General features: G+C 41.0%; 1 protein-coding gene across 4 annotated transcripts in view; it reads left to right on the top strand.

The window, feature by feature from the left end:
* MATN4 (matrilin 4) overlaps positions 1-24,296 on the top strand; it is a 256,812-nt gene that overhangs the window by 181,431 nt on the left and 51,085 nt on the right. For all 4 annotated transcript variants that reach the window (XM_044090083.1, XM_044090082.1, XM_044090084.1 and 1 more), the window contains exon 12: positions 9,645-9,797. In XM_044090083.1, coding sequence (XP_043946018.1) covers positions 9,645-9,797 — 153 coding nt within the window. The remainder of the gene's footprint in view (positions 1-9,644; positions 9,798-24,296) is intronic.

Genomic DNA, 24,296 nt, shown 5'->3' with positions numbered 1-24,296 from the left:
CACTAAATTGGCCATAGGTGTGAATGTGCATGTTTATGAGTGCTGTGAAAGAACAACCATGGCAGCGCTAGCCAGCCAGCGGTGTGTACCTTGGCTCTAGATGATTGGCGCAGTTCAAGTGGCACCCCAACACAATGTGGAAAAATGAGAATAGTGGTTGTGGATGGATGGATATAACAGATCATGTGATCAGCGATTAAAAATAAGTGAAGGAAGGGAGTTGGTAGGGCAGAAAATGTTACTATTGTAGTTCAAAGGTTGTGCATTAAGTAGGTTCAGAGATAATTATGTATATGGTCATCATATGGTTTATATATATGATTTATATGTATATAAGTACAGAGCTGGGGTAGAGAGCACCATCACAAAAATGTATATGGCTGGGAGATGCTACTGGTGAAGACTGCTTGTGAAGCATAGGACTTTGAGTGAAGAGACATGGTTTGTCAATACTGCAACTGAGGTTTACAGTGGCATTTATCCTAGAAAAGTTGTGGTAGTGATAGCAGCGGAGCTGTAATAAGAATGTGAGCTGGAATGGGAATAATAAAGTAAAGAAAATATACCAGTAATGGGGGGGGATAGAGACCACAGCTGATGTGGTGATCAGTAAGAGCAATGTAACTTTAAGACAAAAAAGTTATAATTGTTCCCAGGATATAGGAAATATGATGGATGATAAGAAAGTGACCCAATATTATAAGAAAAGTGAATGACTTTAATATGTTAGAGAAGCATGTTATCTGTTTTGAAAAAATAGAAAGAACAAGGGATGAACAGTTGCTCATTATGAGCGTTAGTGTATTTCCAATTTTTTTGATATGGAAGGTATGCAGTGCACCATCAAATCCAGATTTTAAAAATTATGCTGCAGTAAAATAATAAAACATTAAAAACTATATTGTTTAATTTTATACACAACTTTAGTAGGTAGTGGCCAATTGCCAATGGTTATAATATGAAATGTTGACTTTCTGAAAGTCAACATGCTGAAAGAATGAAAAAAAACATGCCTAAAATTCAAAAGGGTGAAAAACTAATTTTTACTTGTTTTTTTACAGGGGGCAAGTCCTCCACACCCCCGAAGTTATATATATCAACCCTCTGATTACTCAAAGAAGGGAGAAATCTCGCAAAACAAGTGAATCATTGCCAGTGACCACCTAGAAACTGCACCAGTGCACACTTAGAAACCAGCAATATTTTTTCTATAAAAAACTGCATCCGGCATTAGGTCATTCTTCATTTTTTCCTTTGTTCTACTGATTTTCAAGCAATTTCATCTCAAGCATGTGTAGGAGAAACTTGCCAACATCTATTATGGAAGTGTAAAAAGAAGTTTATATTAAGGCAGTTGCACTAAGATATTCACAGAAAGTTTACACTGAGTATAAAGTGCACAGCATTTAAAACAAAATTACACATACACAACGTGCAAGTGTATAATTCAGTATGAATATAGCATGACAGTATATTACAGAAATGCACACAGTGAGAAACCTGGAACTGTACACTTACAGAAAGTCCAAGATGCATAAGCTGTGATGTATTCATGAATGTACACAATGACTAAGCTGCTATGCTGTATTCACAGGAAAGCACACATTGAGTAATGTGCAGTGGTAAACTTACAGACACTGCAGATTAATGGATATGATAGCAAAGGTCTCCAAAATGTATCCTAAGTACACTGTGATAATAAAGTATCAGAAAGTGTACATTGAATAATCTGTTAATCTAGACAGTCGTGAAATATACCCACAGTAATATCTGATGGTCATCACACATTAATTACATTGTGATAAGATGTGATGTTGCTATGATGGTAGCAGACTCACAGAAAGCATGTACTGTCATACTTTCTTTACAGCAATTGCACTTTGTGTGAGGTGTGACTGCAGGCTCACAAAAATTAAATCCTGAATACTCTGTAACAGTGAAATTATAGGAAATGAACAACAAATGCATTTTACCTGTGGCGCACAGGTGGGCAGATGACTACTCATTGTTTTAATAGCCAGTCAGGACAAAAATTGCAATTCACAAACAAATGTTAGCCTGTGAGATGTTATTAACTTCAAGTAAAGCTAGAGAAGGCACTTCATTGTTACAAAATACCTTGTAGGATTTCTTAGTACAGTACGTTGCAGACTCACAGAAAAACTGAGTGCCTACATGTTTTGTTGTAAAATCGATTACAGATCATAGGTGAATGGGCTACAGTCTAGTATTAAATTGTTGTTAATTTGCAGACCATCAGTTTCTTTTTAATTGGGTAACACAAGGAGTAGTACAGTTTTATGTGGCATTCTTTTTCAAGTTCTGACCGTTGCATCTGACTGAATTGCTGCAAAACAGAAAAATGTTGCAGAAACAAGCTTACAATATTCTTTTTAATTTACTTGAACTGTATGCCTAGAGGCCATAGGCAAATTTTCTTATAATTTCATTATTAAATTCAAAATATCTGCATGAAGTCACGGAGTGCAGCAGACCTTTTACAAAATTACTGTTTGCTTTACCAGAGCAGTGTCAGCTGTTGTTCAGGTTTATTTTTCCCATAGTGTAGAGTATTAATTTTCCAGTTTTAATTGAAGGTTTTACTTAGTCACATAAAGGTGGTTGGTTGCTCTCTAGAAATAATTAATATTCTCTATATCTTATCACAGCTGAGTGAAAGGCCGAGATAAAGAGTAGAAAGCACTTATTGCACTTGATTTTTATAGGGCAATGCTTAGAAGAAGAACATTGCCCAGTGAAATAACTAAAAGACAAATAAATCTTCGTCAAAACATTTAGCCTCCAGTTTGTGATGTGCATCAACATGTATTGAATTAAGTCAATAACTGACTTTCTGATTATTTCTCAGAGGTCATAAAGACTGAATTGTTCTACAAGCTTCTATTTACATTAAATCAAATGTATTTAGTGCTAAGACAAGATGGTAGGATAGTCTAGTCTATGCAAGCAGTATTGTCCTACAGGTTGGGCATTGCAGAGAAATGCTGGACTGTGATAGAGGGCCTCCCTACCCTCGGGGTATCTGTCATTTTCATGCAACATCACCAAGAAGGATATTATTCTGCTTAGAAAATAGACTACACTTTAATAATTGCAATCATGCATAGGACATAATTGTTATTCATATTTCCTTTTTTATTATTTATTTATATTTGCACATAAAACAGCCCCTTTTTGTTTGATTTGTCATGTTTAGAGGGCAGTTTGTATTTTATTTGTATATTTTTTTATTTTAATCTTATTTTTTTGTCTGTTTGTGGATGTTTCACATTGTGTCCTCTAAGTGACCTCATACAATTAGTAGACAATTTCACACTCTGTCTCTCGTTCCCTCTCTCTGGTAGTACATGTACATTTGTAAGATGGACTTGTGTTGGTGACATTTTTATATACAGGTTAGTGATTTAATTGTTTTGTTATAAAAAGTTTTACATTTGTATTGTAAGAGTGTTGATTTGTTTTTTGTGTAAATCTACTCTGTTGTAAGATTCCCTAGGTTCCCCACCCCATTTCTGTTTCAGTGTAGTGTGCTTTGTCAAAACGTTCTTTCTGTATGTTTGGGGATAGTGTCTTGGTTTGTATTTTGTTTATAGTGGGTGAATGCTGTTACTGATTTTCTGTTAGTTTACTTTGGAATAATGTTTATTTTTATACCTGCATTTGTGAGACATTTTTGCTAGTGGCAAACATGAGATTTTAGTTTCGCTGTTTTGTTTTTTTGTGTGCAATTCTCAGTGGTTTTGAACTTATGACATGCGTTCATGGTTTCTTTGGTTAGTTTTGTGTTTTATTTTTGCTTTATTTAAGACTTTGTCCAAACCATATTCAGTGACAATAAAGATGGTGACCGTTTCATTATTTTGTCTTCTCTTCATGTCAGTTTACTTCATGTGTCAGTAAGAGGCAGACTTGTTTTTCAATTAGCTCCTCCTGGTAAAAAAAATGTTCATTAGAGAATCAGATACTTGTTTTCCATGTTCCATTATCTAAAGCTTTATACAATAGAGATATGCTTTGTAAATCTGACATATTAAAAGTGAAGCAAACCTTTACACCCAACTATTTCTTTAGAAAAAAATAATGTGGAAAGCAACAGAACTGTGTATATACTAAGGTACTGTATTTGATCAAATGTAGCTGCTACATTTTGAATGAGGGATTCGCTAGTTTATTTTTATGCTTACACTCTAATGAAATATAGTAGTTCACCCAGATTTATTGCAGCTCCAGGTGAATGTCATCTCATAGCTAATCATTTCCAAAATGTATAAAATAGGCCAGTTCCACTGGTATAGAGGGATGAAGTCCTGTCAACAACCCGGGTAACCTGGGTTCAGGTAGCAGCTCCGGCATCTGTTGGAATTGACATGAGAAGGATATACATTATCCTGGGATGGAAGAGGGAGATTGGGACCAGCATAGTGATTCCCATGTAAATGGGGAGCACTAGTCCCCAGCCCAGGGACATGGTTACAGTCTATACCATATGCCCTCAAGGCTACGATACCAGCAGAGAGACAAAGCTCACTCATAGCCAACTGGATGATGGCCCCCTCTGCAAGGCTCTTGCCACCATGTAATGATAGTGAAAACATGTGCATTAACATACTTATGTCTTACATGGGAAGAAATGATGGCCAGTGGGCAAGCAGCACATGTACAAAAGTATATATACTGTGTGAGCACCCATGATATAAAATGTTTTCAGAATGTTTGTATAGTGATGCCTCTCTTAATAGATTTTAATCAAAATATGTAGTGTCTGCACACATGCATATCATGTGTTATTTTTATTTTTTTTTTTTATCATCTTGTTGGTTTGTTTACTGGGTAGATATCTGAGTGGTCCAGGGACCATTTTCAGCCATTACCTAACCTACAAGGCTGACAATTTATTTATTTTATTTTATTTATTTATTTTACATTTGTTGACTGGCTTTGTCCGACTGAGCTGAATAGCGAGTTTTCAGCGGAGGCCCATGGAGAAAAGCTCCATCTGTTTTTACAGTTTGTGTACATTAATTGTATACATTATAAAATTACAATTTTACAACATGCAATACAATTATACAATAACAATTTGAATACATTGTAAATTACAGAGTATCAGCAGGTTACAATGTATACATACATTGAAATACAGCTTTACAAAAGGTAAAAGTGGAAAAAGATATAATAAGCATATATAAAATAAATTGTGCAATATGACAGATTTTTAGTAAAATAGTGAAAGGAAAAAAATTCCATAGTGTTTGTGGTTATTTCATGAGATATATTACATCAGAAGTGGAAATGAGAGATGGTGAAACATAGGGATACTTTAACGTGGTTAAGAACTAAAAAAGATTTGTAGTTTTGGTGATTATTCATTTTTAAGAGGCTACAGTGAAAAAAGCAGATTATGTAAGGAAGAGAGGACAGGTAGTAAAAGTGACTTATAGGATAGTAAGGTACATACAGTAGAAATAGAGAGGTATTACAAGACACAAATAAATGACAATAATGCAAGTATATGGTGCACATGTTACAGATTGCCAGAAAGCAGTCATACATGCTGTGCTGGTTGCATGGGTAGGAAGTGGGAGTGAACCATGCTATCATGAGTGCTTCCAAACTTCATAGCATGCATTGCATAAATAACACATCACCATAAGTATAACTGGATATATGAAAACATGATTGGAGCTAAACTATAAATAATAACAATAACAATTAAGAGGAGATAGTACTCAATCAAAATAATCAGTTTAACTATAATATAGAAATCCCAGAATTCTAATAGTGTATCACAGATTTAGTCTGTGAAAGACAAAAGTCTTTGTTTCCCATTGGGGAAAGGAGTGACTGCCTACAGTACACGTCAGAATTTAGAGTTGCCTGCAAATTTAGCACAGTAGAGACTATGGCCAAACCAATAGAAAGCCTCACTAGTCTCAATGATCCTTGGTCCTGTGATGTAAGAGGGTAGAAATGAGTCTTAATGTGTAATTTTTTAGCTAGATGGATACAGCAATCCAGGTGTATAAATACGAGCATGAGGACAGGCGAGTATAAAATCAATGTACATATAACTGTAATTATATGTCTGCCTCCGATATCAAATGATTTATTAATGTATGGCAACTGAGCATCCCTTACCAATGTTCTTAATGTGCATACCAGAGTCAGTGTATATGTGATATGAAGTATTATTCACAATGGTGGTAGTAGGTGCATGTCTCATTTGTCATTGTAGGAAGTGGGTTCCTTGATGATTTGCATTATATAAACACAGTGAGAACTCCTCTAGAACAGTGTGTGTGTGTGTGTGTGTGTGTGTGTGTGTGTGTGTGTGTGTGTGTGTGTGTGTGTGTGTGTGTGTGTGTGTGTGTGTGCAGCTCTGGAAACCTCATTTTTGCAAACACTTAGCAAGTTTAAAGGCCGTTCAGACCATGGCAAAAAAAAAGAGAGTATGCTCCAAAATCTCAGTGATGAAATAACTATATCTCTAGTGTAAAAGAAAGATGGTAAAGAGAGAACTGGATAGGATCTGTTTACTTATCTGAAGGGAACAGAATCAAGAAAGATACCATCTTTTAAAAAAGACAAATGTGTGAATCAAAGGACACATATAACTGCCTTGTTCCATGGCACAGAGGGATGGAGCTTAAATGCAATCCGAGTGAGTTCACTTAGTAGCTGCAGCACCGAAGGAGTTGGACATGAAGGGGGGAGTAACAGGAAATAGGCTGATCACCTTTCACTGAGGTGTGGAGGCTAACAAGCACTCAAGGACATAATGGCCAGTGGGATTCTCCTTGTAGAGACTGAGAGAGCCACAAATTATACTTCTGGTGGGTGGGCAAGGCTACTTGGAGGAAACAACCCTTGCAGAAGTGAAGGGACATCCTGTGTGGTCAGGTCATTACATGCCACACCCAAACATCTCAGCAACTGCATGGAGGGATGTTAAAACAAAAAAAAAATGAAAAAAATTTCAATTCACCCTTATGATTGTGTGTGAATGACCCCCCCCCCCCCCCCAGGTTCACCCGTGTGCCACTGATGATTTACTGGGAACGTGCTGATGATCAATAGGCAGTGGGTGCAAAGTAGGTAAAAGAACAGTAACATGCAGAATGAAGACAGTCTGTTTTCCCATTTTGTTGTATCACTGTACTGTGAAATATAATATCGATAAATAAGCAACTTCTGCAAAGATAAAACCTAACAGAATGTGCCAGATTTTGTACCATCTCAAAATTTCTAACTGTATGATTGCCATATGATACACATGCTAAGACAGGACTGGACTTTTGTAAAATAAATAAATAAAATACTGGTACAAATTAAAAACTTGTAGCAAGATATATATATATATATATATATATATATATATATATATATATATATATATATATATATATATACATAGTTTACCATCAGAAGGTCGAACCTGACCCCACCGAATGATGGGATCATCGACCCACTTCTGCAAAACCGACAATGTCGAATTCTGACATTGTCGAAATACAACTCGCCGTAAACCTCAGAACGGCCTTTAACATGTGTCAAAATGGGGGTGAGATTCGTACTTTGACAATGTTGGGTTCAACATTGTTTCCTTTCGGCCTCCAGACTTCAACTGAAGTGGGTTCGACCGAACCTTCTGATTGTCACCCTATATATATATATATATATATATATATATATATATATAAATAGACACACACACACACACACATAACATATATATATATATATATATATATATATATATATATATATATATATATATCAAATTATACTATGAATGATTTAATTATTTAAATACCATTTACAAAATCTCAGCAAAGAACAGTTCAAACATTCATATTACTGAAAACCCTTAACACTGAACTTACAAAATATTACAAAAGCAAAACAATTTACATTTCTGATCTTTCATCAAAACCCCTTCAAAACACTAAACCCAAATTTGTATGTCTAGTGGTAGTGTTATGGAAGGGTTTTTAAAGGGAAGATATAGAGTTAGGTGCAGGGTGAGAGAGTAAGGACTAGGGTTAGCACGCGTTACTAAGTTGGTGCAGGGGTCCTTCCCTGCACCACCTTAGTAATGTGTGCTAACCCTAAACTTAACCTTGCCCCTAACCCTAATCCTACACCTTACCTTGAGAATATTTCTGTAACACTACAACGAAAACAGGCTCAGATATATACACACACACCAACATTGACTCACAACACTAGACTTATCCCCTTACTTGACCCTTACTCTAACCTTAACTCACACACACACACACACACACACACACACACACACACACACACACACACACACACACACACACCGAATAAAGCTTCCCCTTATCTAACCCATCCCCTAATACACAAATGCTCACACAGACATACAAAGCCACTCTTTAGAATTCATTTACGTCTGTCGAAAAAATGCCTTTCAGAGCAACTGATGTTCAGTAAATCAAATGCTCAGAAAAAAATCTCCTTTAGCATGAGTAAACATTCGGTCAATGCTTCATAATCATATATATATATATATATATATATATATATATATATATATATATTTTTTATTATTATTATTTATTAACATTTGTTTACCCCAAAAGTCTGATAATGCAATAAAATACAATACAAAGCAAAACAGCAAATGTTAGCTATCACATACAAGACATAAAAATTAGTATATAAATCACAAAAAAAAAAAAAAAACAGAAGAGATAGATGTTGGAAATAATTATATTCCAAAGAGTTACATTTCAGTTTTACTGTAGTAATGATAATGTTAAGATATCTATATTTGTATCTATATTTATATCTATAAATAGATAATATCTGAATAAGCCATTATAAGAACAGACTCATTCAGGCAGGCTTTAATAACTTATAATTCAAATCCCCTATAACTGACGTGTTGAGCTTTGAAAGACTTGTGCTGCCTGGTACCAGCTATTCTGTAATTTTAATTGGCACTGTATCTTTCACCAAAGAAACTATTTGGGAGAGATAAATAATTGCTGCTAACTTTGGAGATGGACTTCACAGGCACACTGAAAACTGAATATGAGGAACAGAAAAGAACTGGTTTGACACGAAGGTCTGAAAAACTAATATTTGTTGAATAAAAGTGACATTGTACCTATGTATTTGTTCCAAAAATTGTATTCATCCTTTGTGATTTTATTTTTAGTGTTAGTTTTACCAAGTCTTTATCTCTAGAAAGGTTTGTTACTTATAGTTTTTGAAAAAATGTTGTTGTTAAGGTGAAATATTAAATTCACAGCATAGACTTCATGCTACTGACCTGTCCTGATGATGATACCCTATGACTGTTCATACAGTTATGTAATCATTTGTTTTACAGTGACTTTGATGTGGAAATATGTCATGAGTTCTGGAACGAAAAAAAAAAAAGCTAAAGCAACTGGTACGCTGATGTGTTGCCTGCAAAACTTTTGTAAAGGCATTATGACCCTGTGCTATGGGAAACAAGAAAACTGTTTTATTGTTGCACAGTCAATAAACATAGTAAAATTCACACCTCAAATCCCCGTGAATTACAGATCTGTATCCGAGTGCGACTATTGGTTCAGGTTTTCATACATTTTATTTTTTTCCTGCAGATATCACCATGTATGCTATTGGTGTTGGCAAAGCTGTAGAGGAGGAGCTAAAGGAAATCGCCTCTGAGCCAGTCGATAAGCACTTTTTCTATTCTGCAGACTTCACTACCATCAATCTGATTGCAGATAATCTCAAGCTACGTATCTGTCCAGGTAAGGCGGTCATATGTTAAGGACCTATTCTAGTAAGCCTAAAAAAATCAGTTTTGGGAATCCAAGAGTGAAATTTTGATGTTCTTCATATTGATCACTGCTGCATTAGCCTAAGGTTATAATCTGCCAAGGATGTAACAGCTGGCCAGTTCCAAAGCTTCAGGGCACCTTCCATGTGCCAAAACTGCCTGGCAGCTTGAGCTAATCTGACTAAAAGAGAAGTTTAGGTCCCAAGCCCTTCATGGCTTTGCTGCCATTGAAGAATACACTTCCCTGAGGCTTTTGAGGACTGACAGTCAGTTTTTGATGTTCCTTGCTGGGCAGATAATTTCTCTTTAAGGAAAAAAAAACTTCCATGATTTTTTGTTTATTATTAATACTATCCTCTTCTGGATACCGTAAAAATACACTGCCAATCATTAGCAGACCGGAGTTCCGTTGTGGCGACTCCCTAACTGGGAAAAGCCAAAAGACAAAACAATTAATACTATCCTCTTCTGGAAAGTTATTTTAAAGCTATGACTTTGTTTTTAATGGAATATTACAAGACTATTGTACTGTTAAATGGCAGCACTCTTTTTTCTGTCTATTTAAAAGTTGTTTAAAATGACTGTAAACCATTTTTTCTATGAAGAAATGGTGTTTATTTTACTCTGTGGGGAAGGCTACATTTTTAAAGTCCTTTTTACTGTATTTGGTTTTTGAAAAAAGTGACTTTTAAAGACTTTTGTTTTTTACCAGCATTTCCTGTTTGCTTTCCCCTTGGAAAGAGACATCATTTTTAGCTTGACCGTGGAACAATCTGTCGGTTCCATGGCTGGTCTTTCTTCCAGCCTAAAAAAGAAAAAGTTAAGCAAACAGCCCTTGCCATCACAGCAGGCTTGCAGTTTGCCTCAGCCACAGGTGGGTGACCCTGCTGTGGCCATTTGTTGTACCTCAGACCACTCGTCTTCTACCCTGAATCCCTCTGGTGTAGCACCTACAGCCACTATGGACAGGGCTTTAGCCACATCCTCTGTGGATGTTAGGGTCCCCTCAGCGGGCAAGGGAGAGCAGCTCTTGTTAATCCTCAGATAGAGAACAGGGAAGACTTCTCTGTTTTGTCAGAATGTTGTGCCCCTGCCTGGGGAAGGTGCTACTGCTGCCATCAATAACACTGTTGGTCCCAGTTTTCCTGTCAAAAAGAAATGGAAAACTAAGAATGCATCTACTCCTCCTCAAATTTGCTTAGACAGGAGTAGTTTATTGCATCTGGCTCAGGGTTTAAGTCAGGCTATTGATCCTCCTTGTAAAATAGTCTCTGGTAAAATACAGATGGATACCTCCTTTCCTGAACAGATTCAAGATTCAAAATCTGGATAGGAGGATATATGAACAGATACAGGTTTTTCTCCTCAGATTTCTGATTCCAACTCAGAGGGAATTTGGGGGGGTGTCTCTTTTTCTGAAACTATTTCTAGAATGTGCTAGTGTTTTCAGTAGGGGAACACTGAGGTTTCTCAGTCCTTCAGAAAATACTATGAGCTGTTATAGAAGGAATTTCCAGAATCTGTACCTATTCCTCCAGTTCTCTCAGCTTTAGACAATGTGTTGTGTTACTGCCTGCAGTTCTGTTGACAGTCAGCCATCTGCCTCTAAAAAGGCAGATAGAATATATAAAATTCCTCAGTCTTGCAATTTTTTATATAATTTTCCCAAACTTGAACCAGCAGCTATAGCTTTTTGTTAATCCTGCAATCGCAAAACACTTAGTTAATTCCAGTCCTACTCATTCTGAGAAGGAAGGGAAGATTATTGATAAGTATGGGAAAACAGGGTTCTAGATCGCTTAATCAAAATAAGTATTTGTTGAATATGTATTCAGCGAACTCTAAACATCGAAATTCATTTCAGAGAACCTCAGACTTTTGCTCAGGGTTAGGAAGCACTTGGCCATCACCACAACTTTGCCCTTTCCCCACTGTAGTGCGATCTTGGAGTTGGCATATATAGTTGGGGGGTGGGGGGTGAAGCCCCCACTTGGATGGATATGACTTAGTATGGTGTGTGTTCCAGACTTCTAATGGGTGAGTGACTCCTAGCACTGGAAAAAAGTCCAAAGTTCACTGAAATGAATTTCAGTGTTTAGAGTTCAATGAATACGTATTCAAATATGTATTTTGATTAAGTGATATAGACCCAGAAAACAGTGTATGCTTCTGAAACTTAGATTTTCAGAATTTTGAATTGTTAGGCTCATATGCTAATGTTTGTTCTGACTAATTGCAAAAGCATGAGAAGTGTTTTATCAACAGTTTCTTCTTGTAAGGAAAAAAATCTGCTTTAAATCATTTCATTTCTAATATTGTTGAAGTCAATACACATTGTATACAGTGTGGGTGTCACATTATTTGTATTTCTTCCAAGGCAATGGCCACTGTTTTGAGGAGGTTCTCATAGCTGTGTTTTCTGAACATCCCATATTATAATAATAATGAAATTTCAAATTCTCCTTTGGATAAAGATTTAGTTTTTGGTCTCTCTGCTGCAAAGGTGATCAAGAAGTTTTATGAAAGGGGTACGCTGATACAGAAAATCTCTAAGATTTTTCAGCCCTCCTTTTTCAAGTTTTACAAGGGATTCTCTAACTCCTCATTGAATTTTGCTAAAAAACAAAATAAACAGTCTCAACAAAATACAGGCAAGCAAGAAGTTTAAGAAAAAAATTCAGGGATGTTCCAAGAAGAATTCTGGAAACTCCTAAAGCCAAGGAGAGTCCAATAAGTCAGAATGACTATTTAAGAGTCCTTGTTAATCCTCATACCCTGTCAGCCTTTTTTTTTCTTCCAGAAAGTCTAAATCACCAGTTTTCTCTTTGACAACAGACAGTTTCAGAGAAATGGGTTTTGAAGATCATTCATCAAGGTTACAGATGGCAATGGGAGGAAATTCTTCCTTTCAATGGGGTAATTTCTCATCCTCCAGACCAGACTCTTTTGTTTCCACCTATCCTTCATCACATGCTATCTCAGTTAGTGATGGTATCTGTTCCCCCTGCTCAGGTGGGAAAGGGTTTTTATTTAAGAATGTTGTAGTGCCAAAGAAAGAAAATGCTTGGAGACCAGTTTTGGATCTTTCTTTCCTAAACCTGCTTGTGATGATGGCCAAATTCAAAACTGATCACTTCACAACCTGTTATGTCTTCTTCCTCATTAAAATTTCTTTGCAACATTAGATATAAACGACCACAGTCCTATTCATCCAGACTTCTGGCATTTCTTAAGGCTGAGTGCCTGGATCACATTATCACTTCTCAGCCTTATCCTTTGGGCTATCATCTGCACCAAGAGTATCCACAAAGTGTCTAGATCCAGTTATAGCTCACTGCAGGCAACAGCGTATCCACATTTTTCCATATTTAGACAACGTGCTTATGTTTGCAGAGTCTTTTTCCAAGTGTCAGGAATCTCCATCTTATTTGAGAGATCTCTTACACAAGTTGGGATTTTAAGAGAGCATTCAAAAGTCTTTCTTAACTCCTCACGGGATTGTGTTTCTGGGATATCAACTAGACACCACAGTTTAAGGAGCTTGTCTTCCACAGGAAAAAAATAGATCTGTATTTAGATCTATTTCTAGGGTTTTCAACTCAGACTTTGGTTGTTGCAAGGGAATATATCAAGATTTTGTGCCTCATGACTTGTTTGATTATCATGATACCCCCTGACAAGACTCCACATTAGAAAAATACAGTGGTATCTGAAGTCTCTTGGGTCCCAGCATCAATACCCCTCATCTTTTCTGATCCCAGTGATGGGATTTATCAGAAGGGAAATCCTTCGTGGAGACAGCAGATATCCCTAACTCCAGGTCTGCACTTCTCCCTCCCTGTTCCAAAGTAGTCAGTCACCACAGACACTTCAGACTTTGCTTGGAGAGCAGTCTTAGGAGTGATAAAAGTGTAAGATGTGTGGGACAGCAAGGACAGACACAAGCATGTAAATTAAATATAAGAGAGAAATGCTTGCTTCAGTCAAGGCACTTTATTCTCTGAATTATCTTTGGTCTCTGGGACCTCTTCAACTTCTTACAGACAATATCGCAGTCATGTGGTACATCAACAACCAAGGGGAAAGCATGTCATACCCACTCTGCAGACTAGCCATGTTAGCTTGGGATATAGCTTCACAGTATAGTTTCACACTACAGGCATCCTACATTCCATCAGAGCAAAACTGTGTGGCAGACAAGCTGAGCAAGTCCAGGCCAGACCCTCAAGAATGGAAACTAGATCAGATCATCTCCCAAAATTTTAGCCATCTGTTTAGAATTCCTTCTTTCTGAACAATCAGCTGGTAAGATTCTCTTCCAGGATTCCATACAAGAAGGTCTTGAAAACAGATGCCTTTTATTTTCCTTGGACAGGAAAGTTCCTGTATGCTTTTCCAGCCTTTCCACTAATATCCAGGGTGCTTGTGAAGAATCAGAAGGAATCCCCCAAGATCATTGTGGTGATTCCCTTCTGCCCCAGGCAACTGTGGTTCTCCTTTCTTTTGGAAATGCCCAGGGGCAATTATCACATGCTTCCTCATAGGCTGGATCTATTCACACAAGAACAGAAGTGTTTGATACACCCCAACATCAATCATCTTCAGTTGACTGCTGGGGTGATAGATTCTGAATTCCCTTTAGGCATCTGTTTACTGAGGGCATGGAGCAGGTACTAATGGAGGCAAGAAAGTCTGCTACTAGAAAATCATATAGTAACAAATTCAAAAGGTTTTCTAATTGGTGCCAATAACATAACTAGCACCATTTCAAGGGTAGTTTTTCTATGGTTTTACAATATCTGTGCGAGTTACTATTCTATGGCATTTCTTACTCATCTCTAGGTTCATTTATTGGCCATTTAAGCATGTCTGCCCATGGAACCTCCTCTTTCAATACACTCTCATGTCAATATGTTTTTGAAAGAGGTCTTGCATAAGAGGCCTCCAAGAAAACCAGTGGCTCTTCCTTGGGATCTTAATTTTTTGTTAGAGGAGCTAACACTTGCTCCATTTGAGCCAGCTAACCAGGCTGACTTAAGTTTCTTAATATGGAAAACAGTTTTACTGCTGTATGTTGGGCAAGATGACAGTGCCTCATATGGCAGTGGCCCCTCCAGCTCCCGATGTGCACTTTTTGTTTTCTCATTGTGCCTTGTAAGTCTTTTTTTGTTTGGTGGATCCGTTTTGTTGCTGAGTGAGTGGGTGTCACAGTGGAAACATTGGTGATGTTCCTGTGCCTGTTGTTGCCTGTTTTCGTGGGAAATGGTGTGGAGTGGTGGAAGTTGGGCCTGCAATGGTGATCTGTGCTGAGCAGAATGCGGGAAATGGAATTTCACTTTTGTTTTGGTTTTGGCTTCTTGAATGCAGTGGAGGGTTATGGTGATGAAAAAGGAGGAGACTGTTTGGACATTGGAATGTGAGGGCCGGTGTTGTCAGCAGAAAGGAAGGACTAGGTGGTTGCTGGTGATGGTGTGGCCATTCAGGCCAGCAGGTAGAGGTGGCTGAAAGACTGTGGTTGTCAGAAGGAAGGAAGAAATGACCGTTGGACTGGATGATGTTAGGATGGTCGAGACTGCAGTAGTGGCGGTTGTCATTTTTTGTTGATGAGAGGATGGTCAGACGGAAGGATTGCTTAATTAATGTTGCTGGAGATGCATGAATATGGCAGCAGATGTATAAAATGTGAAATAGTTTCTGATCTAGTTGAATCGTTTCACTATTGTGTAAATGTTGTTTGTTGTTTACTGTATGTATACTGTTATATGTTCTGCTTGTGTTAAGTTATTTGTACATGAGCTTGGAGGAACGTAATTTCATTCTGCTGTATTGGTATGGTTGAACGACAATAAAGTTTGTTATTGTTGTTGTTGTTGTAATGATTGCTCCAACGTCTGCAAGAAGGGTATCTGAGTTGCAAGCTCTTACTTTGAGTCAACCCTACCTCATTTTCCACAGAGACATGATTTTTTGGAGAAGTAATTCATCGTTTATGCCTTACGTGGTATTTGCGTTTACTTGAAGACAAACTATCAATCTCCTCATTTTCTTTCCTGAACCTAAAAATGAGTGGAAAAGGATACTCCATACCTTGGATGGCCACAGAAAATTCAGGTACTATCTTTACAGAACTAAATCTTTCAGATCTTTGGAACAATTGTTCATTTCTTCTGAAGAAAAACAGGAAGGGACAGCCTGTGTCAAAGCAAACTATTCCCAAATGGTTGTCTAAGGCTATTACCTTTTGCTATACTAACCACAACAAAACTGTTCCAGACAGGGTTAAGGCCCACTATACCAGGGTCTTGGCTTCATCTATGGCTTTTTGAAAAAAGATGGATTCTAGAAGTGTTCAAGAAGCAACAATTTGGTCCTCAATACATACTTTTACAAAGCACTATAAGCTTGATTTCTTCTCTAGGTCTAGATATAGCTTTGCTAATACCATTCTGCAGGGGCTCCTGGACTCTTCTTCTTCTTCTTCCACGTCCCAAAATTTATAAGCTATGGTAGTCTACCCAGATATATCTTAAGCTACCACAACTGCGATCAATATGAAGAACATGGTACAGTTGTGTAACATAATAGTAGATGTTCAAATGGTCACTGCTGCAGTAGTTGCACCCTCCCTCCATCAACCTTGTTTCCTGGTGTGTTGTTTATGGCAGGGCTGGTCATTTATTTTTTGTTCTTTCTAGCATTGTCCTTTCATGGCTCAATCTCCCTGTCTTATTGGCAGGAAAGATCTGAAAGGCTTGGCACTGAAACTTGTCTTTTAGTCAGTTTTGCTCAAGCTGCCAGACAGTTTGGGCATGTGAAAGTTGCCCTGAAGCTTTGAACACTGGCTGGCTGTTATATCCTTGGCAGGATATAACCCATATAGCTTAGGCTACTGCAGCAGTGATAATTCAAACATCTACTGTTATGATAAGTTTACTTACACAACTGTACTTTTTTGTTGTTTGGTTTGAGAGATACTAAGTTACATTAGGAAACCATAATGCCACAATTTTCTAATTGTGTTACATTATCTTCCCCATAAAGTGCTGCAACATATTTAAATATTGAACTGAACATATACCAACATATAAAATATTATCAATAACTTTAGTTGTGGAAGTATCCACCTAACCAGTTTCTGAAGACAGATGGCCATATTTTCTTCTTCTTCTTCTTCTTTCGGCCTTTTCCCTGGTTAGGGGTTGCCACAGCGGATCATCTGTCCGCTCATGATTGGCAGTGGAGTTTTACAGTGTTGAGTTGGCAGCCTGGTGCCCAACCTTCCACAGAAGACACACACATGCACACACTCACACCTAGGGCCAATTTAGAGTGTCCAATTCCCCTACTGTATGTCTTTGGGATGTGGGAGGAAACCGGAGCACTCGGAGGAAACCCACGTGACCACAGGGAGGACATGCAGACTCCAGACAGATGGCCATATGCAAACTTTAATTTTTCTTTTTTTTGATGAAAACATATGTAGTGTAAGGAGTGCCATGATTGCACTCCAGTAACAATTACATTACACGCTAGCTCAGTGCTACTCTAGTGCAAGACCTGACCTTAACAATGCTTGGATGGGTGCTTAATAATTGTTAAGCATGCCCCACCCCACCCCCCACACGTGCTGCTAAGATCGTGTCTGGCACTAAAACCTAACAGCACTGGCCACTAAACAACAGCAGCAGGACATGAAATGGCTTCACTTCACCTCCTGGTTCTGCCTGTGATGTGCTAGTATTTTGAATTAAACTGCCTGCTCCACTTAGATAGGAAGTACATAAGGACATCAACCACTTCCCCATTGCTTAACTGTCTTTCAAAGTCAGCACAACACATTGCATTTGTTATCTTACTTTATTGTAACTACTTGTAGTACATAGAATGTATTAATCCCCATGCACTACAAAGTATTATGATCAGATCTCTGATCATAATGTAGTATTACATGTTCTCAGCATGGGTGCCAAGGTTCACCTTTCGAGCTATGCTGTCGAGGTGAATTTCTTAGCATTCATGTCTTGAAAACATAATATACTCATTATGATCAGATACCAGATCGTAATCCTCTATATAGTTCTATATAGTACATTGACTTTGTTAATTACACTCAGAAATTGGCAAAAATGAGCTTGTTATGAGCCTTTTGACATTAGCCTTTGCTTTACAATGTGATCTTGTGGTATAGCTCACATGACAGCCACCAGAGAGTAGTGTTGGAAGTGTTGTGACAGCTTTGTGCTGTCACAAAAAAGTATTTGCTTTGAAGTGTCTTAATGAGATTTCAAAAGTTTTTGATTAATCAGAGGCACACTTTGCTTCTGACTGCTGTCAGTCTGGCAGTGCTGTGTATTACACACTTTAAAGCTGTACTGTGGAAAATTATAACTAGGTTTCCCCAATCACACCTAACTTTTAGTGCAAGGAGTGCCATGATTGTACTCCAGTAACAATTAAATTACACGCTAGTTCCGTGCTACTCTAGTGCAAGACCCGACCTTAACAATGCTTAGATGGGTACTTAACAATTTTTAAGCATGCCCCCCCATGTGCTGCTAAGATCATGTCCGGCAGTAAAAGTAAAAATACAAGTTTCCCCCTGATCACACCTAACTTTTAGTGCATGAAGCTCCATGATTACACTCCAAAAATGGGAAAAGATAAGCTCGTTAGCCACCTTTCTCATGTGATCACCCCTAAGAACTGTTAAGATCAGGTCTCATACTGGGGATTAACAGCAAGCACTGACAGCTGGCAAAGAACAGTAGCAGAAGATAAAACAGCTTTAAAAGTTTGTTGATGTTTCACCCTGCTACTGTTAGAGACAAAAAGTGTGGCAGAATAACATCTTTATAGCAGTTCATTCCCAAGAGAAATGCTTCCTTTGTGTTGCTGTGTGTTTGGCAGTACTAAAGTATTTTACTAGCTTTCAAAGGTTTTGAAAACTATACTTTTAATTGTATGTCGCCACAGCGGAACTCTGGTCCGCTAATGATTGGTAGTGGATTTTTACGTACCGGGTTACCAGCCCTGATGCACAGCCTTCAATGAAGGCACGACCCATTCACTTATGCCTCCACACAGAAGACGCTTTCGCTGAGAATCAAACGGGACAACGTCTTGCTATGAGGCGACAACGCTACCGCAGCACCACCACCGCAGCTATGTCTAAACCACAATGCTCATGTAAATATCTTATGTATAGTATGTTAGTAATTGTTTCTGGAGCTTTTTTCCCCGGGGCCTCTGCTGAAAACGGACAGCTCTGTCCAGTCAGACCTCCCCGGTAAACAAATGTAAAATAAAATAAAAAGTAATTAAAATAAATAAAATGCACTGCTGTAGTTTCCTTATTCCGTTTTTTCTATAACTGGGACTACATGGAGAAGATAATGCTCTATGCACTACAAAGAACAATGATTGGATTTCACCAAACCCTTAAGTGCTCTACAAATGGATGTCAAGATTCATCTTTTGAGCTTCACTCTTAAAGTAAATTTCTTGGCATCCACTTGACATCCATAATAAGCTGGTTATGATCAGCGACTCAGTCATAATCTTCTGTATTATGTATTCTCAAACTTGATGTCAGAATTCACCTCTCAGGCTTCACTCGCAAAGTGAATGTTTGTTAGCCATTTAACTTTAGCACCGAGCTAAGATGTTTGTAGATTTTATTGATAACATACCTATGTCATCAAGCATTAAGCATCTCTTTGTCAGTAAGCATTTGTCAGCACTCTAAACTCATCAGCCATTATAACTTGGCTCCATTCATGTTAAAAGTAAAAACACACAAAACTTCACATACTAGATACATAGAATACAGACAACCCCCTCCCTCAAAAAAAATGACACTGTCACCCTAAATCAAGCTCATATAAACAAAATCTGAAGATATCAAAATAAAAAAAAATAAAATAAAAAAATACAAAAGTTTAGAAAAATGTACAAAATGTACAAAACACAACTAGTAAATCAGACAAATTAGACCTAAAACTGACAACATATACAACATATCTGTAAAGTACCTGAAACATAAACTATAAACCTAAATTCGGAGAAGAACCCAATACTGGAGCATCAATTTGGAGGGATGGGTTTAAGGGATTGGCAGGAGATTGTCAATCCAGGGAGAGATTGTTGGCCGAGACAGGATATCAGATTCGGAATGGGAGAATGAAACAAGGAGAGGATGTCAGAGTGGACCTGGGCCAGGGAGCCCAGGAGGATGCGGCCCAGAATGGAGCAAGGAGAAGGAGATCTGCAACCCACCGAGAGCTTCAAAAGTGAGACCTTAGGAGAACTCAGGCAAAGGAGGCCAGGAAGAGAAGAGAGCACCGGCCAAGCGCGCACCAATAGAAGTCTTCCCAGCCGTTCCCGCATCAGAGAGAAGGGTGGAAAATGAAAAAAGATCGGGTGAGAAAGCAAAGAAAGCACTGCAAGGGGGCACCAGAGCGAGAGGGCTCCAGCGGGAGGAGCGGATACTTGGTGTTTGAGGAATTGGAAAAGTCGCATTGAAGGGTGTCCGCTCAAGATGGACCCCATTTCGAACTCGTTCCGCTGAGAGAAAGCACCGAAGGGGTCAGAATTGTGCCCGAAAGCGATTGGTTCTCTGCACAGGATGGGTCTCTCCTTGTCTATGCGTTTGAGGAAGTAAGCGTTGGAGAACCTTGTTGCATTCCCAGACAAGGTTTGGGCCCAGAGACTTGGAGGGTAAGAAAGTGCTTAAACACAAGATGGTGCTGCTGTAGCTTGAATTGGGGCAAAATCTCTGAATGTCGAAGGGCGGCCTTCGTGAAGACCGTGATAAGTGCCCCCATTGGAGGGACCGCGTACGGCCCTGCACCGATCGCTGCCAGCACAAAAGTGTGGACCCTCGCCTTGGACTGAGTGGGGCCACCAAAGTGCCCCCCGGGCTGGTGCCTTGGGGCAGAGCAAGAGGATCAGCTGCACATGATGGGAAGATGCAGGTGGAGGTAGGCGAGTCCACCGTGACATGATGCAGGCCTGGCAAAGCGTTGCTGTTGTATCAAGGAGAAGCCATGGCATAAGGGGATTCCGTGAGGCTAGAAGTAAGGAATCCAACTGAATGGAGAATGGAGAGAATGGGCGATAGATTTAGAACTCTGTCAGCAGCTGCTATGGGAACAGAAGGCTGATGTGTTGATGGAGGCCCTGGGCTCTAAGCCCTGAGACTCTGCCAGAAATGGTGGTGAGCTTTGAGAGGAGGAGTCATCCAGTCTATGCCTTAGATGGAGAAAAGGGAGCCAGGGGTCCAGGTTGGATGCATTAGTTGATTGTGATGCTGCGGTTGGGGAGGTAGGGAGAGAGGTCTCTGCACCCCTGCACCACAGGTGAGTGTGGGATGAGACCAATGCTAAGACCCAAGGAATCTGCTGTGGTGGTGAGAAAGGACCAAAGGCTGGTCACTGACTGTGCTGGTCTGGCCCCCCCAGGGTGGGGTGAAACTGGAGGGAGCCCCCTGTGGATTATCCAGTGGGCTTCCCTGCCCTGAGAGGATCTCTGGAGCCAGTGTGGCCTTCTCCCAGAGGAGAGAATAGTGAGATTGAATTTTCATGATTGTCTTTTTCTCCTGCCAGAGGTTCAAGAGAGGAGTAGGATTGGTCTTCTTTCCTCTGGCTTTTGGCACTAAAAGAAGAACCTGAGGAAGGCCGATCTCATCGTCTTTTGGGGGCTGGGTAGATGGCTCTTCTTTTCTACTGAGGACTTGAGCCAAACTCCCGGCCTCCCTACCGCTGAACGGGTGTTTCTGGGGCGGGAGAATTGAAAGGTGAGGTGAAGGAAAGAATGCGATTGAATATGATTGGAAGGTGGGCGATCCGATGTTATGGACTCCCCCTCCCATGCGTCCGGCCCCAACGTCCTGGACAGAGTGTTTTCAGAGGGGCAACCCTTCAGGGTTCTTTACTGGCGCCCGGCCAGAAAGGTTCCCCCGACCCCGGTTTCTGCCTCCCAGGCCTCTCTTCTTAGGCGGCCTCCCTTCTGTCCTCTCTGCCACGGAAGGACTGGGAGTCCCGGAGCTCTGGATGACGAGCGGAACTTTCGGAACCACCTTCTGTGGACCCTTTTTTTGGAGAATAGGCCTCTGGGGTGCCCCTTAAGCGGCAGAGAAGCGTCTGCGAGCCTTCCAGCCAAAGTCAGCAGCAGCGTCTCCAGTCCTGTCAGCACAAGCAGAGCAAACAGAGCCAAAGGAAACGAGCAAACACAGCAGAACGCACAGGGCTCACGTCCTGTCTCGCAGGGAGGCAGGGCCATGAGTATTGGCCAGTCCATGGAGATCTGTGGTTGACTGAAGCGCCCTCCGTAGTGGCTAAGGGAGAGCAGAGAGACAGAAGAGGTGACCTCAGACCCTTGGTTTTGGTGTGTAGGTGAGCTCTGAGGTCTCATGGCTCTCCCTCATCCTCGAGCCCTTACATAAGGTCTCGCTATCACCGATAACTTATGTGCCAAATAGTTCAAGGCCCTGCCCTGGGTTTTTCCGGCGACACGAGCATCCTACAGAACTCCGGACTCCACTCTTGCTCGATTCGCACGCTAGAGAGACTCCTCCTTGCAGCAATCCCTCTTTGTAGCTCAGCCATCAGGCTGGCATTCAGGGGAGGTACCGGGAATTGGCTCCCGGGTGTCGGGCAACTCCGCCCTCTAGGTAATTGGGGCGGGAATTGGGCAGGCGGCGTCGCCTTCCACCCGCGCGTGCCCACCAGGGTCCCTCAGGGGCACTCAGGGACACAGGGTCAACCAGGCGGCAGAGAGAACCCCTCCACCACGTCGATCGATTTCCGGGCCTCCAATCCAGACCACCTCCTGAGAATGATTGTCCGCTCCTTCCCGTCCTAGAGAGGAGTGGGGGATGGGGGCCTGCCGTAGCCTCTCCCCTGGTGTGCTCAGAAGTGCTTCTCTGAGGAGTCGTGTCTTCAGTCCTTTGCCGCTCCATAGGGGGAGCTCTCTGGGGGGTGCTTTAAGAGTCCTGCGGCCTCTGGGGGGGGGGCGGGTGGAAGCAACAGGCTGTCAGCGGGGCCGGCCAGGGGCGGCAAGTGCGACTACAGAGGAGGGGAAGAGGGAGCCGACCAAAAGTCCGAGGTCAGGAGAGAGGGGCCCCCCTCTCCGCGGCCCAAAGGATCCGTCGGCCGATGGAGCCGAAGATCCGACACAACGGCGCCCCTCGGATCGAAGAGTGGATGGACAGAGGCGCGGCGGCTCGGATCCGTGGCCGATGGTGGGACGGGCGAGCAGCCGCCCGAAGAACTTCCGGAGATCGGATCCGGCCTTTTCAGCGGCTCGTCGGATTCACCGGCCTTACTATCGGCTCCGACCTCCCGGGCTCGAGAGTACGGTCGGCTGCTTCGACCCCGGAACGAGCTGCTCGGCTCCAGTTGCTCGAACCGGGCGCGGCTGGAGAGCCTCGGCTCGGCAGAAAGGCTGGGCTCCTCTTTCTGGAGCAAGCAATCCCGAAAAAATCATCATCCGTCCAGATCAGCATCCAGGCATCCAGGTCTCATCATCGATGGGCCTTCTCATCTCGGCGGAGGCTACCGAGGTAGGCCTGGGGTCCTCTCTCCGAGGCCGGGCCTGGTGACGGACTCAGTCTACGGGTGCTCACAGGAAGAGACCAGGTGAACAGGGAGCGAAGAGGGAAGAGGACCGCCCCAACAGCCGACACCCGCAGAGGCCCGCTCCAGGAAGTGCTTGGCTGGGAGGTCTCGCGCAGGGCATATCCTTCGGCGGGTGGTTGAGTCCAGGGATCAGGAGGGTGCCACCAAGCGGGAGTTGGGAGGGAGGAGCAGGGGGTGCGCGGGGGAACGAGGAGGCCCATATCCGGGGACCAAGAAGCGGGAGTCGGGAACAAGACCGCCCCTAACAGCCAGCACCTCCTCAGCCTGCAGGAACAACCCAACCCCCTGGGGTTAACCCCCAGATAATGGAACACCCAGATGTGTGGCCTTAAACATTCACACACGTATCGCACGGTGCGCTTAGCTTTGTAACTCTTACATGGGGAACATTAGAAAATATCAGCCTCTCCCCAAGTCTTTAGAATTTAACCTAAAGTTTAAGAAACACACAAAAGCACACTTACACAGCACTCACACACCTCTACGGGGAGGGGAGGGAAATAAAAAGACTAACTGAAATTACTAAAAAAAAAAAAAAAGTAATAATAGGAAACCTACAACTTTCACAAAATTGTTAAGGAAAAAAAAAAAATTCTCTATTTATTTTAAGAAAGAAAAATCCACTTAGCTGAGAGCTCACATACATGTTCCAGCGGCAAGCGCAAGATCTGAGGTCGAGGAGGTGATGAGGGTGGTGGGGAGGGGAGGGGAGAGGAGGCTGAGAGCTTGGATCCATAACTATATGCCTATGCGGATCCGATATCGGATCCATAACCCACAGGTTGCAGACAAATGAATATCCTACTTCAGATAATATGTTAAACCTATTAGAG

The sequence above is a fragment of the Protopterus annectens genome, chromosome 12.part0, assembly GCF_019279795.1.
Source record: "Protopterus annectens isolate FY-2018-M chromosome 12.part0, PAN1.0, whole genome shotgun sequence".
NCBI lineage: Eukaryota > Metazoa > Chordata > Ceratodontiformes > Protopteridae > Protopterus > Protopterus annectens.
This window is presented reverse-complemented; position numbering and strand designations above follow the sequence as displayed.